Genomic DNA, 22,085 nt, shown 5'->3' with positions numbered 1-22,085 from the left:
TTCTTTTGGCACTTCAGTTTCATTGTTGTATGTCACATCGAATATATTTTCTAATAAGCATAAGGATGGAAGTGTATAAAAATTTATGATGTACAGAAAAATTATATACAATATAAGTTGTTAACTCCAATTTAAAATCGCAAAATTGAAATGTCTGTACACTAAAAACTAACTTAAACTAACGAGTCAGAAACAAATGTCCACCAGCAAAACACAATTAACACAATCAAACACAACTTTTTGCATTAAAACACATAATAAAAATATTGCAAATCAACGAACTAACCATAGAACCATCCAAACACCGGCAAAAGCTGACTGCACAAAACGTGGTATCCCCACTACTAGTTACCAGGCAACCTTGTCTTCTTTACTAACCTTGATTTAAAGCCACTTAATAACCATTTATAACTAACTATAATAGTAGTGTTGATGGTAAATTTGGAAACGTTCATATTCAGACAATTTTCTAACTGAAAGTCGTTCTCAATCAAGCGAAAGTTGTTACTAATTGCTAAATTTTAAGCAAAATCAACAGATGACGTTTCAATAAAAATGGCAAATTTTAACCCACAGTTAAAATTCTAGAGTCGTAAAAAATTGTAAATAAAAAAAATAATATATGTAAATAATTAAATATCCTTCTTAAATAAATAGTTATTAATGTTATTATGAAAAAAAGGTCATTATTCCGTGTAAACTGTTTAATCCATACGTACGTCAGTGTCAATGGTTTCTATAACAATGTTTACTAACGTCGCTACGTTAGCCATTTATTATTGTTTTGTCAATATTTTCAAAGTGTTACAGCACTTTGTGCAAAGTAAAACTCTTGTGAATTTTCTAACAAATATTTAATAAACTAATTATGTCGGTAGTAACATTTGAAAAACCGATTCAACACATTAGTCTGTCTGACTGGCATGCTAAACAGTGGCAAAATCAACAGACTAACGACACCCGAAGAGCAGACGCTTTCAACCTAAGACATGAATCACGACAACTACGAAATGAAACCAAAATTCGTACAGAATGGGACACTTATCACAATAACGTACGTTTGGCAGATCGTATAACAGAATTAGATAGATGGAGGGATGCATTAAGATCATGCTTGGAGAGAGTGGATAAAGAAATAGCGGCTTTGAAAGACGAAAAGTTTTCCACCGAACGCGAACTAGATGCTTTGGGAATTCCGTTAAATGTAGTAGCAGAATGTATTTCAATGAGGGACAATAGGCAAGGGGCAGAACTGACCTACGATGATGGAGATACTGAGTTAAAAAGGGTATAGAATTTTGAAAAGTGACGTTAAAATCTTAAATCTCTCATTTTTTGGTAGGAACTTTGCGTGGTTGAAAGTGTAAAGAAGCTTTTAGTAGAACGTTGTCAAGCAGCTTGGGAAAAACTTAACAAACTGGAAGAAGTTCGCTTCAGGTTAAACTTAGAAGTGAACGACAAGACTGAAGCTATTGAGATCGATAAGGATCAGTTAACATTGGACAAAAATTGTGCAAATATAAGCTATAAAACTGATCCACTAAGAATTGTCAAAAAGTACCTAAAAGATAACTGTATTTCTGCTTTACTGATTATTTTTTCTTTTTAGTTCAATTCCGTATGAAGCGTGGTTAGAACATTCAAAACATGTTAAAGAATTAGCTGACAACGAATTGGCGGACACGCATAAATTGCGTGAAGCTTTGTTTGTGGTTAGGGAAAGAGCTCGCAATGATTTGAGGGCTCAGAGGGACCGAGCAGACTTCACTTTGAGAAAAAGAATCTATGAGACCCAGAAAGCTCGTAATGAATTAGATTGGCAACAGTTTAAAATGAGGGAAGAAATGGAAAAGCTTCTTAAAGAAATTAAAACTTTGGAAGATGCTTTGTTAGCAAAAACTGATGGGTTGAAATTATGCGAAACTCGTCTAGAGAACAGAGCGTACAGACCTGGTTTTGAATTAGCGAGAGATGAAGCTGAATCGGGATTAAAGAATGAAGTAACACAGTTAAGACAAACTAGAAATGATTTGATAAATAAAATAAATTGCGCTAAAGCGACGTATAACGCTTTAGAGAATCAACAGGTTATAATTGATACAGATCTCGCAAACAAGAGTCATTCTCTAATGACGGACATAAGATGCCTAGACATGAGAATTCGATTAAGAACTGGCGAATTCGCTGGTCCTGCTACAGACACCGACAGAAACATTCAGTTAACAAGAATGGAACAAGAAATCCCCCCAACATAAATAACGAGTACTTTATGTGTAGTTCAAAATTCTAGTCTGATCAAGTAGTGAGTCGTTGTGTTCATATGTTTTAACTATACACAATAAATTGATAGACTGGTTTCACCATTATTTGGCACTATGCGAACTTTATCAACACCTAAACTGAACTCATTTTTCTTAACAACTATTTTAAATATTTATTAGTTATAGTTAGAAAAAATAATTTTTGTCACTCATGATTTACTTTTAATTAACGACTGCGTACCTACTTTCTGCCAAACCTGACATTCTATTATAAGATTTTAATCACAACAGATAACAATGTTAATTACAAATTAAATAATTTTTCTTTTCTGAGAAGTTATTTTTAAGTAGAGTGGCAGTCCTGCATTAAACATTTTCTTAATTCTTTAGTACAAAATCATTTTATATATTGTACCAGATTTATTTATATTTACAATCATTTCAAGACAGCGAAAGTTGAAAGCAACTTCTTCTGATTTCTTTCTTTTTGACTTTAAAGACAAAGGTCTTTAACGAATTTGACTTTGGTAATTTGAAGTTAAAGTCTGGATTTTTTATAGTGGTTTGTAAAAATGAGCTATTCTTTTGTAGATCTGTCGAATAGCACGGTTGAAGCAAAATTTCAGTAACAAATTGAGATCATAGTACATTATGAAACGAGCATAGAGATTTTGCTGTGGACTGCCTAGATAACCCTCTGGAGCAATATCTTTTTGGCGTTGAAGTTCTGGGACAGTGTGGTGAGATAACTTTAATAAACACAAACATTACAAACCCCGCTGAAGAATGATTTCTGACATATCTTAACACCCAATCTCGGACCATGAAGACACGTATCTAAGATGGAGGACATAACTATGTGGTGCTAAGATAAGAAAGGCGGGACGGGGGTGCAGGCGGAGGTTGCCAGCCCGTCAAAATCCCGTGATTTTCCACATAATAGAAAACTCCAAAACATAGGGCAGAAAAAGACGACAAGAGAATGAGGACGAATGCAGACAAGGTCAGGCGAACACAGCTGCGAGAACGTGGCGCCTGTAACTAAAGTGCCTTGGTATGAATTGTTATAAGTTATAAAAAGTGAGGACATATTTGTCAGATGTAACTGGACGTGATATTCATAGAAAAAAGGGCAAATATTGCATAATTTATTTTTTAACACTGCCAGAGGGAAGAAACCTATTGTCCAATTTTCTCTTTTAGCTGCCAAGGTTAGCCAGTCCATAAAACCAACGGTAAAAACAAAAAAAAAGAAATATTCAATCATTCTTTTATAACATCAATAATATGAAAATTAATTCATAATTAGTAACTGCTATTAACTAATCTATAAGATTAATAACATTATTTCGCATACCCAAGCCTCTACTTTTCTTAGAATATTCTTTTTTTTAGGACTTTCTTTTTAATTACCTTTTTTTATCTTTTTAAAAATATTCGAACTCGAAATAATGAAAACTCTTTCAAAATCTTGTTTTCCATTTCGTGGCATACTTATGGGTAGTTTAAAATTAGAATCTTTTCGTTTTAATAATATGATAATGTACACTGTAGTTATAATAGTCAAACATACCTACTCCTTGAGTTCTGAGTAATCGATTTGGATTTTCTTCGCTAGTTTCTTTTCTAAAGGACATGACAGGCAAGAAATAAATTTTGGCTTTTTATTTATCACTTTCGATTATTTCTTTAGGGCAGTTGCTAGAAATCTATTAATAATGCACCCTTTGCACCTAATTAATATCGGGTGTCTAATTAAATGTTTAGACACTCGATATTTATCACTGGCACAAGATACATAAATGTGGACGGGAAATATTTTTTTGTGAGATTTATACAATGAAAAAAGTTTTATATGGCTTTCCGAGATGGCCGGATTTACCAGATTTTTTTGCATATCCTTTAAAAACACCTGTATATCCTGAAATAAATAAATAATTGCTTCAAAAAAAATGCAGTGTCTTTACATTTCACTATGTTTAATATTGAGATGGCCAAGTTGTTACTTCTGGAAGACTTCAATTTGAACCATTTGTAACAGTTTTCAAAAACAGTAGGTACAGTAAAATTCATGAAATTACGAGTATATGGCAAAGACACGCTTATTTTATTAAAATAGTTTAAATTATATAAATTGCTGGTTATAGGATCCAGTTTCAAATCATGTTTCTTTTCAAAGTTTACAAAATTTTCAATATAGATTCTTATTTTATTTCAACTATAGGTATTAGAAGGGAGTTCATATTTTTGGAAAATCTCATCAAGTAGTACTATAGTTTTGTTACTTACTAAAGCCGAGCGAAGATTTTCTACCATAAAAAATATTTTTTTACTGCTGTGAACCGGATTCAATATAAAGTTTTCTATCACAAATTTTCTACATCGTATGCTAAATCTTTTCCAAACTGATCAATTAGAAGAACCCATATCAGATGTTATATTAATCAAATTAAGCTCAATTTTGGTGCAAAGATGGTTATAGATCTTTCTCTCTCGAATATGGCATGATTAAAGATTTTACGTCTGCCTACAAATGAATTTCCAATAAAATGATTGTAAATAACTTATTTCCATCGACTGTTGATTCCACCTAACATATAATGAATTAGTAACCATCGTATGTGTGTGTAGTGACATATAAAACATCTTCCGATTTTCTTAAAGTATGCACTCCAAACGTGGTAGATAAAGCAATATAATATTGTTTTCCTGTGGTTATAGTTGTTTAATCCAAATAAAAAGAGCAGTCGTTTTCAAAGTCATTTAAAGTTCTTAATTTAATAGTTAAATAACAAAATATTTCATGGAGGACTCCTGGCATAAACTTAATATGTTCAATTTTCCTAATTAATATTGCCAAGAACGGTAATGTATAGTTAAATTTTAAAAGAGTTTGATAATGAGAGTATCCACAACAAAATTAAATTTTTAATGCTTTGTCAAAATATACCTACCTACATGTTTTGATTATTCCATCTTTTCAAATTTTTCGATATAGATAAATTTAGAACATGTTTAAAAAACAATTTTCAAATATTCAGTGAGAAAGACGTACAATTCAACACTTTTACCAAAAAAAAAAATTAATTCATATTATTCATAAACCAATAAAGACATTTCCACTTCAATAATTAAGTTGGTTTACAATAAAAAAAAAACAAAAAAGGCCGACAGTTTGGAGGGGGTTAATTTAGAACCAAATCACCCCAAAGTTGTATTCCTAAAAATCCAAAAAAGTGCTTAATTCACGCTGAAAATTTAATAGCGTGTTCATTATACATATTCAAAAATATGTGCAAAAAGGCCGACAGTTTGGAGGGGGTTAACCTAGAAGCAAACCACCCCAAAATTGTATTCCTAAAAATAAAAAAAAAAATGTTTGATTCACAATGAAAATTAAATTGCGTGTTAATTATACGTATTAAAAAATCTTATTTGCAAAAAGGCGGACAGTTTTTCTGTGGTTTAATAATTGGCAGATATGAAAATAAAAGTAGCCCGGAGTAGACAGAGACACAATTTACGTTTTTTTTTTCTGGACTATACAGGTGTCTCAGAAATAAGTACATTAATTTTAACCAGTAACAGAACTCGTGAAACGGAACAACTTTTTTATCTACCATTTTTTCGAAAACTCAAGTCGAATTTCGAATTTTCCCACCCATATATTCACGAGCCGTCTATGTTCACCTTAAATCATAACTTAAATAATAACAACACTACAACAATGAAGAAGGTACCCTAGCAACCGTTTTGACACTGACAATCATTTTTATGTCAATGTTTTTACTAAACGTTGTCTCTTTAAAGTTTGTTTGGCACAGATTTCTAATTTATAGACGAAATGTGTTGAAATGGCTTTGTTTTCAAATCTGGAATGCACCGATATCGTTTTAACGTACGGTGAAGCTCGAGGAAACGGCACTCGCGCCCAACGAATTTTTTCAGAAAACCTCCCAAATCGTCGTCTGCCAAATGTGCGCAGTTTTAAGAACGTTGCAGCACTTTCGAGAGTACGGAACTTTTAAACCTGCACCTCAGGATCGGGGTAAGTTACGTAGTAATAGATTTGCTAATATTGAAGAGGCTGTTTTGAAGAGTGTCGAAGCTCGACCGGGCACTAGCACGTATCACTACTACTGTCTAGTGTGATGTATCGGAGAGTAGTATTTGGAGGATACTCAGAGAACAAATGTACCCCTTTCAGGACCAGAAAGTTCAGTTATTGAAACTAACAGACTTACCACGTAGGCAAAACTTTTGTGAGTGGGTTAATGGAAAAATAAACGAACAAGCAAATTTTGTATCTCTTATACCATCAACTGATGAGGTCGGTTACACGAGGGAAGGTGTTCAACACCCACATTTGGGCCGATGAAATTCCGTACGCCATTAGGGAGCAGGATTTTCAATTTCTCTCTAAATGTTTGTCACATTGACAAGATTAGGAAAATACGTATCCCAGTAACTGTTTTTGACCATAAATTATTAATTATAATAATTATTAGTATCCATGGGTGACTGAGGATCCATGGGCGGGTAACCTTAATTGGGATATAACTTTAACAATTTTTAACTTGATAATTAAAAAGTTCTTGACAAAACTTTACTAAAAAAAGTTGTTGAGTTCAATGAGCTCTATAACCAACGGGCGGAATTGTGTTTCATACGCTAGATCCAGTGCTGTCACGGCGATAGTTTGATTACAAATATATTTTTCTTTTGGATTATATCAACATAATATAACATTTCAAGTTCACAAATCTGTGGTCCTGTGTTTGAAAAATTAAAAAGGACATCGAGTATTATTTTTTGAAGTAATATAGTAATATAGAAGTAGTTTTTTAACAAGCTGTAAACACTCCTAAGCGACGCACTGGCTACGACCTTGTGGACCAGATCAAAGCGTCCCCGCTACTCGCCGTAAAACACACCTTGCTTCAACTGGGGAATTGTATCCGTAAGATAAATTCCCGCCTACTGTCTATAACTGATTAAAATTAATGTACTTATTTCTGAGACACCCTGTATTTATATTGAGTAATTTACAGAGTTCAGTTTTAAGTTAACTTTGAGTCAATGCAGTCTGATCATATCAGACAGCAACATCAATCAGTCAGAATGTGTAAATTTTACACTTATTAGATTCATGATTGCTTTGTTAATAAGTAGATTTTGCTTTCCAAAGCTTTGGCTGATGAATGGAATTTTATTCCACTATCAAACTGTAATGTATACAGTCGCAAAACAGCATTGAAAAGTATGAAGAGTTTTGAAAATATTGTAGATGATATACGAGGTAAACGCCAAATATTCTCGGCCTGATATATTTGCGATTGCTCGTCGGGAAATTTGTACAACTCATAAAAGACTAGAAGGTCCCCGCAGTATGTGTGTAAAATTTCAAGCCCCACTGCCCATTAGTTTTGCTACATTTGAGGAGTAACATTTGAAAAATTATGGACTCATCATGCCTGTTTAAAATTGAAAATCGAACGGCAATAAAATTCTTATCAAAAGATGGAATTGCTCTAAAGGGTATTAAGGACAGGATGGTTTTTGTGTTTGCTGAAGCTTGTCCTTCACATTTTACTAAAAAAAATGATCACAGTTATTTCGCATGGGGTAAGAAACCCTTGAAGACGAACCAATCTTCCAAAAAAATCATGGCCACAATTTTTTGGGACTGTAAAGGCATGTTGTTGATTAATTTTAAAGGATGAAATACCACTGTCAACGCTACATATTATGCTTACTTACTGCATAAATTAGGAGACCGTGTTTGGGAAAAAAGGCCGAGAAAATTAACAAGAGGCGTTCGATTGCTTCATGAAAATGCGCTCGTTCATACCGCATGTCTTTCTCAAGCTGCTATAGGGGCCTGTGACTTCGAGTAACTTGATCATCCACCCTACAGTACTGACTTAGCTTCGAACGATTATTAACTGTTCTCTAAGATAAAAAACGACTTGCAGGGAATACGTTTTGGACGGATAAAGAGGTGCAAACGGCAGTACTACATCATTTTAGTGATAAAGATTCAAATAATTTTTTTAAACGCATAGAGCTGTTAGTTGAACGTAGTTTTGAATGTATTGAAGTTAACAGAGATTATGTTGAAATATAAATATTTAATTTTTTTCCATCAGGTCTCTTTCTTTGTTAGGCCGAGAATATTTGGCGCTTACCTCGTAATCTTGATTAAAAATTGCAATCATTTTCATCGACACAAAAGATGAAATGTGCGAAAAAAGTATACAATTCAGAGATTGTATGTCGTCTGTCTGTCTATCTGTCCGTCGTCTGTCCGTCGTCTGTTCGTCGTCTGTCCGGCGTCTCTCTGTTGTCTGTCTGTCTGTCATCTTTCTGTGAAAAATATAGTCTATACTTGTGGTTTGTGGTGCATTTTTTATTAAATCAAGAACGGCTAGCACTATTTTCCTGAAAATTTGAGAATATAGTACTATCCAAACTGACTACAGGGTTGCTAAATAGTATGAATACAATTAAATATTTCCAGAACGGGTTATCAGGACTCCTTGAAATTTGGTGCATAAGTAAAAGTATTTAAACTCTATCACCTGAAATATTATTCAAATCTCCATCGACATTTGTTTTGGAGATAAAAGGCCAACTTGATTTTTTTTAAATACCACTAGGGGTCAAATTTAATATTTTTGAAAAAAGCGTTTTTTCAAAAATTTAGTAATGTAACACATCGCACTGTGAGAGCAATACTCATGTAACTCAAAACCAGCGTGTTTTGAGTAATGGTGATTTAAAATTCCCAAGTTTCTATATATTATTTGTATCTTAAATACCAAAGGCCTCGAAATACATTAGAGTCGTATTGTCAATCTATTATTAATCGTGTTTTTATTCCTTTAGAGTAGACCTTTCTACTCGTTATAGAAAACAAGAAATTTTGACTTACGTGACTCTTGCACTGCTACACCGTATCAAATATTTTGGCTTGCGTGTTAATAAATTTAAGACAAGAGCAAACTAGCAACACATTGTAATGAAAAAATAGAACAAAACACAAAACGATCACAGTATTAATTCATTCAACATCTATACTGACCGGCAAAAAAAACCGGTCACCCTGAAAAATTTCGCAAAACCACTTTAAAATAACGGAAACAGACCAAGTACGATATTTTCTTAAAAAAAAAAAAAAATAATAATAAAGGAGGCTGTTGTTGTAAATAGTGTTTTTCATCATTTGATTATAAGTTTGGCAATTAATAAACGCTTTCACGCGAAAATAATTCCGTTAACTCTTACAGACGTCTTTCAAAGTGTCACTCGGTTTCTGTTATTTTGTTAAATTAAATTTAATTCTGCGTTTAATTGGCTTCTTTTTTTTGCTAATTTATATCTTATATGTTAATAGTGAATGGTTCTTTAATAAAATAACGATTACTAGTTAAATTAATAATTTTTAAAGCTTCGTTTTGCGAAATTTTCAGGGTAGCCGGTTTTTTTTTTGCCGGTCAGTGTACCATGGCTAAATTGTTATAAAATGTGTTATAATTTTATTTAATTCGTTTTTTTATACATAATTGATTCAGTCCAGCGTATTTTTTTACGTATTGCTAAAGGACCTTCATAAATATTGTTTAATCATTTTCATTTAAGTCTGATGCCGCCGTTGTCGTGATGTTCGGGAATTGATTGACCATTATTTCCTGATATATTTCCTTTCTATACGAAGTTATAAAATTCCATCGGAATTTTTGACAAATTTTAAATTTTTTAGTTCGCTATAATTAACTTTCCTACCTTTCCTATTCAAAGAAAAATTGATTTCCATGTTTTCGGTCAATTCTTAACTATATCAGAACACATTGTGCACTTGTTGTGTTCAATTTGTACCTAAATTAGTAGGAGTATCAGATTATCAACATCGACTGAAATCTCATAGCTTCATAGCTTACTTGCATTTCACTTAGTTTTGAGATACGGCAGTCTTGCATTAGGGTAAATGTGTACAAGAGTACGCACTTAGTGGAAAACTGTCAACAACTTTTTAATTTTTTTGGATAGACAAATTTTATGATATAGGTTCGTTATATACATGTTTAGAGATCAGATATATTTAATTGTACGTCCCAACACCACTATATTTTAAGAGTAATTTCAATTTTTGTCAAGATGTGTAAATGCGCGCTCTTAGACAGTTCATTGCACAAGAGTGCGCATTTCAACGCTTATGAGTACGCATTACATTTTATGAAAAAATATTTGTTTCTAAGGTGAAAATAAATAGGAATAAGTGACTACAGACTACACATAAAACGGGGGACCTATTTCTTCGTACTCTAGGGGTCTTGAAAAGACGAGAAAACGTAAAAATAAAGAGTCGGTCGACGGACTCGATTACAACACGCTCAGGAAGTAAAAATAAAAAAAAAATCACCATAACCACCACCACACAACTTGAGAAGCAGTACAAAGTAGTAGAGTTAAATAATGCAGTATCGTATGATATGTATCTCCAAGACTATTAGACTACGTATTGCAAGCAATGCGCACTCTTATACAATACCTCGCTGCGCACTCTTGTACATTTGTACATAACCTAATGTTTTCAAAGTTAAAAGCTTTTGATGGACAGAAAGTGTAAAACTGTTAGTGTATAACGACACCTTAAAAGTTACAACTAATGACAATTATTACTGTAAAATAAAAGAACTGGTACGTACCTTACAAAAAACTAAAACTATGAACGGTAAAAATTACATCCACACAACGTGTGAACATAAAATCGTCAGTACGACCAAACTATAAACTATATTCAGGTCACTTTTGCACCTTTATCTCAGGTTTAGCATTAAATTCTGAATGGTATAACTTCCTCTTACCCAGATGGCACTAATAAGCAGAAATCATCAGTGCGTACTCTTATACATATTCGCACTCTTGTACACATTTACCCTAAGTGCACACGTAATGTTCGGAAATGCAATACAGACATTTTGATGAATTTGAGCATTATGCAACCATTAAAAACCGTTTATACTTACATATACTAAAACTACATTAACTTTTTTATGCATTAATGATAAATTTAAGAATTCGGTAAATTTTGACTTACGTGAGTATTGCTCTCACAGTGCGACATGTCTTTATTCATTTGCACTAAACGGTACTATTGTACTAAAATAATACAATTTAGAAATAGCTATTTGTGCAATAAGATAGGAAAAGTTACTTTTTTCCATAAGATTTTTGATCGAGACAAAGTTGAGATCAAAAACATGTCGTAAATGTGGAAAAACGACTTCGTCTCGATCAAAAATCTCATGTCTAGAATGTGGAAAAATGTCACTTTTCCTATCTTATTGCACAAACAGCTATTGTAAAATCAGGTAAAAAAATCTTCATTATAAATTTAATTGAATAATAAAGTATCAAGTCCCTTTTAATGCAATAAATTTGTTGTCATGGAAAATACAAACAAACAACGCAACATTTTGCAATTTTTCAACGTTTAAAGTGTTTTGGGTGTTTCTTGAGGTAAAAATGTTGGAAGATGATGTTGCATCAGTATCTTTTGATGTTGAAGAGTCAGCCACACTGGCACGCAATTTACTATTGCCCGAGAAATCAAAGAAAAATTATAAAAAGGCGTACAAGGAGTTTGAGAACTCGTGTTTGATATTATTTTGTTTTATTTTTCCGCTCTAGTTAGGAAAAATTTCACTTTTCCAAACCCAAATGAATGTGTGGAAAACTAGAACAATTAACAACCGATTTTTACAAAATATTTTTTTTTGTTTTATTTCAGTTAAGTGTGTTAATTTTACAATTATTATCAACTTTTATTTAATTTTTCTATCAACGCACAGATGGTAAAAAAGTAATGATAAATAAAGACAACATTTCCTAGGCCAAATAAATTTCGCATTTTCCAATTTATATTATTTTAATGTTATCTTTAATGTTATGTTTATAACATACCAAGAGATGCTAGCAATAATTATCATAATTAAGGCCGTAGGAATCAATTTAAGGCTTATTATTAAAATATCAACATGGATTTCCTTACTACAAATACACTTTGTTGGTTGTGTTTACATTATTCCTGAATCTATAAGTAGGTATAGAAGCTGAAATAATTTTATTTACTATGTGAAATGTATCTATTCATTATAAAGTTGTCATTTAAAGGTATCAAACTGGCTACTATAGAGAGACAATGAACATTATTTTTGCCACAAACACTACAACTGCAACACAATGATACTTTTTTGTAACAAAAAACTCCAAGTATTGCAAATTCACGAAAAGTAAATTTTCTTTGAATTTTTGAAGGCATGTGTATAGTTTCAGATTTTGCAGATTTCATAGCCCTTTGAGATGCTCAGCTGATGCTAAATGAATTTCGCGTTGGCAAATTAAATAAACTTAATTAAACGTAAGGTAAAAATTCGAAGGTAAACATATTAATAAATGGAAAACATTTTTTGTGCGTTTTTATTGCGCTCTTTAAATTTCCCCCAATTTCACACATATTATACACAAATTATCCTCTGATTTCGTTGCGGTGTCGTTGGTTTCCTGCAGATAATGACATAAAACTTCGAGATATGGTGTAATTTCCACGTCAGTTCGTCAGTATGCCTAATTTTTTCTTGATGGGCCCTTAAATGTACATATATCAGCTATCCTTTGCAGCTTATTACTCCTCGGATTGGTACAAATGTTAGTTTGTTCACCATAGATGACGCTATAGCCCCTAGAAATACCTACATTAGAAGTTCTCCGATTCGGAAAAGCCAAAACCACTGATTTAAACTACAACCAAGGTGAAACATATGTATTTATAACTAGTATAGATTTATTTCATAACCGCAAGTTGCTTGCAAGTCTCAAAATAAAGTATGAATTATGTTATTATATCATTGACCATCTAAGAATTATTTCAGTAGTGTAATGTAAATAGTTCTCACAAAAGTTTGACATGTAACTAGTTATCAGCACACATTGCTAATCAGTTTTTTGACATTTGCTTCAAATATTTTTAAAGATAAAACAACTTTACTCTAAACCAAAGTTCTTCACAGGATGGGATTCCCACAAATTTCTGACAGCTGTATACTATTAACAATTGACATTTTAATACCATCGATCCAACAATTTTATTATTCTTAATCGGGTTTTTTTTTATTGTCCAAGTAGGTACTATTAAACCATGCTATTGTTATGCACTAAGTAAAAAGTGGTACTGTAGTCTCATAGCTTATTTTTTGCAATTGTTGTAGCCTTATGATTTTATATTTGGTTCTACATTATAATGGAGCCATAATTAATTAAATATTAATCAGACGAAACCAGTATTACATAAGATAGGTCGAACATTTTTAAAGTCACAACCTTGTGGGAATAACAAGAGAAAAAAGAAATTGTATGTTATTCGACAGAAAAATGTAACAAATTACATCTAGATTTGGTAGTGTTAAATGATGTTTGGTAATAGTTAATTTTCATTCTATGTGACTAAACGAGGCAGCTATACGTATTTACTCACCTCAACGCATCTAGTACATCAATATTAACTGACTGTTTCAAGATACAAAACGCTATTAAAATACTCCATTATCAATAAAAATGATCTGAAAGTTATTAATATATTTATTATGCTATAAAAAACACAAGGTAATACTTTGCAATATTAACTTAAAGATTTGCTAAATAAATTGGTACAACTGGAATGTCTTTAAAATTAATTTGCTATAACTGCACATGTATGAGTATATTTAGTATCATTTACAGTTCTCATTAGATGTCTGTTGAAACAAGCACTTGTTAATTAGCAGTAAAATTTTTACTCTAATTAATTTGGAACACAGAGTCAGTTATATCCACATATTTCTGACGTATATGATCGGTGATCACGTATTTTCAAAAATCAGACAATATTCATGATCAAAATGCTATCAGTACGATGACTTTCATCATTGTCAAACTTCCTACATTTTCATGTTTGGAAGGCAACGCAAAACTGTTTAAAGACTGTCTAAAAATAATTTACTGTAAAACAAAAAAAAAGTTGTATTAGTTCTGTTTGTAAGTAGTACATATTATGTATATTATGTTTTCCAATGATAACTAGCATTGTTGTGAGAATAATGTAGTTTATTTTTACGTTTATGTGAATAAACACATTATTAGAATATTGTGTTTTCAATAGTTCTTTATTGTTAAAATCTAAAATAACGAAAATAAGAGGCCACATTTGATAATAATAGTGATAACACAAATATAATATAATGTAAGTAATAAATTGAAACTTAGCTTTCCCACGAAGTATGCACTTTAGTTAGAATCCAACATTGGGAAGTCCACAACTGCTTGAACTGCTGCTGTTCGAACACTTGCTGTGTTTCCCACTTGTATTAACCTGAATTTTACAAGAAAGTTCAAGAACAGTTTGATGTAAATTTCATTACTTGTATTCAAAAGGACTGCAGAAGATACTTTTCTTTTGCAAAGCACAGTAATTACGATATATTTTAATTAAATAATTAATAATTACAAGCAAATGATAAATTAACTTTTGTGTTTCGTTCGGGCACCAAAGTGTAAAAAAAGATCTGGTATCTCAGACTTTATATAACTTAAGATCAATTAAAAATTCATTAAACAGACATATTTTGTTTCTTTTGCGTAACTGCCATAGGTTGTGGCAAGTATTTTACATATAGATTTATGAGAACCTGAAAACAAATTCATGTCTTTTGTTGTTGGCCTTCGTAACTTAATAGATGGGTGCTGAAATTATCATTAATAAAAAAAACATCAATTGACGTAATATTTTCTATTTTTGGTAAAAAAATAAATAAAATGCATAATTACATAATGTAACGTTGTAATTTCTGTTTAATATTTATTTGATGGTAACGTGTTTAAAAAATAATCGTTACCCATCTATGAAACAGAAATTAAACATTGCACGTTCGGTACAATATCACAGACTTTGGCTTTGATAAAAGAATAAATAATTCAAAATAATAAATAAACTAAAAAATTTCTAATTGTTATTTTGGCTTATTCGCATGGTGGTGACACGCACAGCTGATATGATTTTGGGCACTAACTTCTATATATTCGTGTTTCTTTTTTGAACCTTCCCTAACAAGGAAAACAAGTTTCACTTCTTCAGTCTGAACAGGTGCACACGTTTTATTCGCTGGACAGCAGCCAGAAGACCCACAACGATGCAGGACAGTAGATGCAGGCAAAATACTCTAAAATTAATATTTCATTAATTAGACAGAAAATGAAAATTTTAGCGGCTATAACTTACCCTCACTGAATTGATTAAATCTTTTCCGAAAAATTCTGTAATATCAATACTTCTTGGCTGAGGAAATTTACATGTAAAATTTGACACTTTCGCATTGTGTTCTATCCATCTCTCGTGACGTTGGTGGTTTTGGCACATAACTGCACTGGTAATAAAAATAACAACAAAAACTATTGTTTTAGACACTTCCATAACGTTAACTTTTTGAACTAAGAAAATTAATTTGAATGCTGGAGGATCAGCTGTGGACGTATGTAGTGTATTATTGACTGTGTTGAGTGTTAAGTGAAGTTGAGAATTTATAGTGTGTGAGCGAGGTGACTAATCTGCTTCGGGAAACACCACGCTGAAATTGAATTGTCCCACACGACATCAGAATTTCTCTATCGCGTAAGAGATTAATTTCTGGTAGGTTAGTGTTTCTTAAATTATTGTCACAGTTTAAGCAAACGCTACTGGTGTCGATTAATTAAGTTTATTTTATCGCATTCAAGTTACCTACATTGTTGATACAATGTGATGTAACTTTGTTACTACTGATATAAATAAAAACACGTTGTGTTACATTCCAAGAATGCAATAAAAATAGAAACTTTACATTTTGCAAACAACTAAAGATGTACGAAAAAAAAAAATTGGTAATCAAAAAAGACGTTAGTCAGAGAAAATCTCTGGTGGTGGAAACAGAATCTAGTGTATTTTTTTTTTCTATTTAAAAAATATTTTTAATACGAAGAAAAATTCATAAATATTTCTGTAAAAAATGTAATTACACAAAAATTGAAATTAAAGTATAATAGAAGGTGTACGTACTCAAATACGAGCCAAGAGATAAACTTGTATGTATTTAACTCTCAGTTGCGTAGTTTATAAAATAATTACTTAGTTAATGATACTCTTCTTGTAATTATAGGAAACAATATTTATGTTAATGTACGGATCCACAGTTATTCCTAGAACACACTAATATTCAGCCTACGATCTACTAATGATTAGTGTTATATAATTTTGTTTGTCTATATTTTTCAATTATTTAGAATACGCCACACCATCTTATCGTATTTATGAAGTTAATTTTATGCAGACTTATTGTACAAATATAGTCATCGGTGTTTTTATTTTTTTACAAATAATTGTAAAATATTTCACAAACTGGGACATATTGTGTGTTAATTTTTGAATCAACATTAACAAAATATGTTACTGATGGTCGAAATGTATGCATGGATTTTATAAAATAGTAAGTAATATGTTGCAATCTTTCAATCGGAATCTCGCTCAAACTCAAAAAAGCAATAACAATAATTGTAAGGGACCAAACTACTTTAAAAAAACGCGAATCCCAATCAACAAATTTTGCTTGATCTTATTTCCTGTTGTCAAAATCGATATAGTTGACAGTGATACTTAATTTAATTAAAAATTTGTTACTGATTATTAATAAATTGTCATAACCTAATTTTCTTAAGAGTTGAAAAGTGACCTAGCGCCCAGCATATGGCTCAGGTGAGGCAATAGGATTAGTAACCCTGCTGTAATTTTTTGTGACCTTCACATTGTTCAAAATTTAAAAAAAAACTGGAAAATCTAGACAGCCTAATGAAGATATGTAAAAATAAACATGAATAATTTTTGTACATTTCACTCAAACTGCTATATTACTTTGGTTTTTGACGCGTGCGTATTTATGCACATTATGACTGAAAAATTTGAAAAAAAAATCAAAAAGCTAAAAAAAGTGACAAACACAGTGAAAAAAGTCAAATTATTTATTTACATATTTCGTATAATTCTTGCGATAAATTGTAACAAAATTATAATAACAGTAAATAGTGTTTTTTTATTTATATTTAAGTATTGTAATCGAGTTCGTCGACTTTCTACTTTTACATTTTCTGAGCCTTTCATGACCCCTAGTGTACGAAGACCTGGTGAACGAAGAAATAGGTCTCCCGTTTCCATCTGTCTCTGTCCGTCTGTGTCTGTCCGTCTGTCCGTCTGTCCGTCTGTCCGTCTGTCCGTCAGTCCGTCAGTCCGTCAGTCCATCTGTCTGCCGTCCGTATTTTTATTAGACAGATAATCTCCGAAAGTACTGGGCTGATTGTTGTCAAATTTTGTATTTATATTAGGAATATGTAGATTGTAAAACGCTAACCAAAACTTGTCTAATCGTCCCCACCAATAATGTGATGACGTCACTTCAAAACTGTGTAGAGTAAATGGGTTTTAATGTATAAAATAAAATAGTCCTACACATGTAGTTTACGACTCCAAATTGAAAATATTTTTGGAAACAAAATCAAAATTATAAAACAACGTTTTACAATTTAATTTTGAATCTGCTAACCCCAATGCTTTGAAATGTTGGAGATGTTTTAAGGCTATAAAGAGCATCAGAAATCTTTAGTCAAAATATATTTGGTTATCCCCTCCAAAAACTTGATGACGTCAGCGGCTGGCAATAGTTTTCTTTTTTTTTCAAAATCTTAATATCGTAATGTCATTTTGACAAAAGCAAATTGAATTATTTTAATTGCCCTCTTGCTCCACTCTCCATGCTGCGAGCCAAAAACGTTTCTATTACACCATTGATGCATAAATTAGTATTAACGTAAAATGATTTACTTTTATCTGTTTTTACGGAATAACTCCTTGATTTTATTATATATGGAATAACCTCAAACAAATGCAGACAAAATATGGATCAACCCGTTATGTCATTATTGTAGCAGTTAAGTAAGTGTGATAAGAACGAAATTGTTGTTATTTATTATCAAATTAGTGAATTTATTCTATAAAATTAATTTCATTGTGAAATATCTGAAGTCGCTTTTAATGCAGTCATTCTTTTTTCTTGTTCCATTCTTCGGAATTTCTCAGTTTAAAATTACAGTTCATTTAGAGAAATGATCTTTTACTTTTCAAACAATAGAACTATTTAGGTTAATGCCCGTTTTCTTGTGTATTGTTTTCTTGATGCTATGATGCTTCATAAAATCATAACTCATAGAATCAAAAAATGTATGTACTGATTTACTCTGTCTATCAAAAACCTGTTAAGAAATGTACATCTAAAAAAATAAAACAAAATTTGAAACTTAATATTTTTACTTCGTCTCTGTAACACAGTTATATAAAATTCAGTGCAAATTGCATCTTTTAACGTTTGAAATTTTTTACGAATTTTGTGTGCCTATATTAAAACTGAAAAATTTACCTAAATTTAAAGAAAATGGAGTTGTCAAAAATCCTGGTAATGGTACTAAAACTGTAATACATTTTTATTGTCCTCGGTTATTTTAAACCATGAAAAAAAAATGTAATTTGATTTTGATTGCTGAAAGTGTGTTTGATTTAAACCAGACTACTTTTAAGTCAAGTTCAAGTGATTTGTACGTCAAAATGTAGGCATACGAAAATGGGTGCAACAATGCTGTTAACGTAATTTACAATTAAACATTACCAATGCGCGTCAAGTTAAATTTAAACGTATCCTTGAAAGTATAGAACTTGAAAGTAAATTTTAGATTTGTATTATCTCTCTCAGAACCCTCAAAACTCGATATTTAACGAACAATTTTTTTCCACGTTTATTTATTACATGAACTTTATGTAGAATTGCAGGTTATTTAGAAAATTGAAGTGTAAGAGAATAACGTACAAAAGTGCCAACAATAGAGTTTAAAAATTAAAAAATAAAACAAAAAATAAAAAGATTCAACTTAATTGGTAATTTTAAACCTAATAGTCCTAAATGTACCTCAATGACATATACTCTTTAAAAATATGTAAGTAATCATTGTAGAAGTACTTATATATATTTTTCCGCTCCAAAAGAATTAAAAAAATTTGAAATGAAAGAAATCATTTGATTCTTATATACATATAGGTATATTTTTAAGTTATCGTAGTTAATTTTTTATTACGTATTACATAAAAAGTCTCAAGATTAATAAACAGGTGAAGATGTATGTCTTCTCGTATACATTTGCACCCAAGAATTTTTTTTACTATTTTTTTTCTTTGCTCAATAAACTGTTAACATATAACAACAATAATATAACAGCCGGTGTACGTACACGTACATGTATTGTAGTGTCATCTACAAAATAATCTTCCAAGTTTGAAAAATATATATATATATACAATATACATATGTGTAATTACATATTTGATATCAAAAAATCAAAAACTTTGCATTTAAGTAGGTACTTACGGCTCTGACTTTTGAACTAAAACGGGTTAAACCATTTCTTTTCCTGAACCTGTCAGTTCTTTTAGCAAACATTTAAACGTCTTAAAAAATGAATAATAATATTTTCAGCGTAAAAAAATAAAATAAAACATTTCAATTATGTTATGTATGTAATTTACTTAATTCGAGATTACTTTAAAAAAGTTGAGATAAAAATGTGTTATATCTGTCTTATATCATTACCATCTTAGTCCAAAACTGAAATTTATTGTATGGAGAATAATATTTAAAAATTTTTAAAATATTCAATTTCAACGTTTTCTTTTTGAAATAGTCGCACCCAGCTTGCAGCAGGGCTCCAAACTGCAGTATTAACTAATAACGTACTGTTATGCAATTATAAAATAATTTATTAACATACTTACAAAAAATAACAAACAGAGATAACAGGTATTATAAATATCACAGATAAATTAAAAAAATAGTTCATACACAAACTAGTCACTGAATTTCTTATTTAGGTCTATCACGGGTATGTTCACATCCACAAATGGTATGATTCACAGCTTCAACAGTAGGATATGATAGATTTTGCTCATTGCCAGTGGTAATTAAAAACACTAAATTAACCATTTCAATGGCTATTGGTGAACAGTGTTTTCCACCCTGGCAGCACCCGGCTCGATCACATCGATGTAGGACTGTAGATGATGGAAATATTGTCTGTAATTAAAATATATATATTAAAATATTTATTAAAAACTTATTATTATTGTTATGTTAACGCTATAAAAAAATTATTTCACACTGTTAGATTGTTTTAATAATATTTAATAAAACATAATAACATACCCTTGCTGAATTAACTATATGTTTTTCCAATATTTCATCACTTTTAAAACTTCTTGCTTGAGGAACCCTGCAGTTGAATTGACTCACTTTTGACGTGTGCTCGAACCACTTTTCGTGCATTTTGTGATTTTTACAATAAATGTAATTGAATAAAAAAGTTGTTGCTATTAATACAAATCGAAAAATTTTTTTAAATTCCATTTTGTTATACCACGTTACAACTTGAACATAAGCTATATAATGTAAGGCAATGAATGAATGCGTAAGGAATGGAAGCTGTCAATTTATATTCATGCTATTGGGATGACTAACTCTGATTGGGGAACACCGCGCCTGACAACACTTTTGTACCGCATTTCGCTCATAGACCTGTATTCTTCATACCTGATAATATATCAAAATTAGTGACGTTCGACATTATACTAAATTTTACATTTAAGTTTTTTGGTATTAATTTATAATATGAGTTGAAAGATATGTTCTGTGAGATATCCATTATTCATTTACGTTATTTATAACATACATATCACCGCACGTTGATTTTAGGGTATTAAACTGTCGATAGTTTAATTGAAATTTAATGGTTAAAAACTTATAAGACACACAAAACACTGTATACTGTATTGTGATATAAAGATTCAATTAAAACGATGCGCAAAATAATAGCTGGAACTTAATTTATATAACTAAATTTTATCATTAGGCCAATAGCAGGAAGGTGTAACTTCGTCCTCATTTTCATATCTGATAATTTAATAATAAACTTGCTAAATTTATTTTTTAACGGTCTATGCAAAGAAACTTTTAGACTCCTAGAAAACGATAATAATTTGACGAAATGGCCTTTTTAATTGTTAGCTTCAAAAAGATAATGTCCATTTTATCGAAAATATTAATAAAGTAACACACCGGAAATAGTAAGACTCGTGATTAGGATGTTTATATCTATTGCTGCTGATGTATATAATATGGCGTCATCTGCTATCGACATTCAGTTTAACTAAAATTCGACTTTATCAATAAAATTATTTCGGTAAAAACTGTTGATTTAGTCAGAAATGTCACAGTGTGTGAAACATAAAAAGTTTCAGATACATTTTTATAACCAAATAATAATAAATAATATTTAAACGCTGAACTGCACGACGAAGGGGACGGTTTTATTCAAAATAAATTAGTTGAAAGTTGGTTTGACAGAATTTCCCTCGCCTCTGAAGTATAACAAAATAAAATAGAAAAATTATAAAATTTGATTATGGGAATTTTATTTGTTTTTATGAGAATCCTTATTCGTTAAAATAAAGCTATGTATGTAACGTTAAAATAAACGTGAAGAAGCGTGCTGTGTGTGCCTTTCAAATGAGTTTTCCCTTAACAAAATCTTATAATAAATAAATTCATCATAAATTTGCAAACACGTATATAACTTTGGATCAGTGCAGGGTAATACTAATGATAGCAG

The 22,085-nt window shown here is 31.0% G+C and overlaps 1 protein-coding gene and 1 long non-coding RNA gene across 2 annotated transcripts; one reads left to right on the top strand and one right to left on the bottom strand.

The window, feature by feature from the left end:
* The first annotated feature begins 787 nt into the window (after positions 1–787).
* LOC135135208 (tektin-2) lies at positions 788–2,360 on the top strand. The gene is made up of 3 exons (XM_064064226.1): positions 788–1,288; positions 1,343–1,557; positions 1,610–2,360. Exons 1-3 carry the CDS (start codon positions 869–871, stop codon positions 2,253–2,255), a joined length of 1,281 nt encoding a protein of 426 aa, XP_063920296.1. The 5' UTR covers positions 788–868; the 3' UTR covers positions 2,256–2,360.
* Positions 2,361–20,160: 17,800 nt separating this feature from the next.
* LOC135135510 (uncharacterized) lies at positions 20,161–20,864 on the bottom strand. Its single transcript, XR_010281579.1, has 2 exons — positions 20,624–20,864; positions 20,161–20,494 (listed from the first exon to the last, which is right to left on the bottom strand). It is a non-coding gene; the product is annotated as an uncharacterized LOC135135510 (long non-coding RNA).
* Between the last annotated feature and the right edge of the window lie 1,221 nt (positions 20,865–22,085).

This window comes from Zophobas morio, unplaced genomic scaffold, assembly GCF_036711695.1.
Source record: "Zophobas morio isolate AGI-343-1 ecotype UQ-CSIRO unplaced genomic scaffold, CSIRO_AGI_Zmor_V1 ptg000024l, whole genome shotgun sequence".
Lineage (NCBI taxonomy): Eukaryota > Metazoa > Arthropoda > Insecta > Coleoptera > Tenebrionidae > Zophobas > Zophobas morio.
This window is presented reverse-complemented; position numbering and strand designations above follow the sequence as displayed.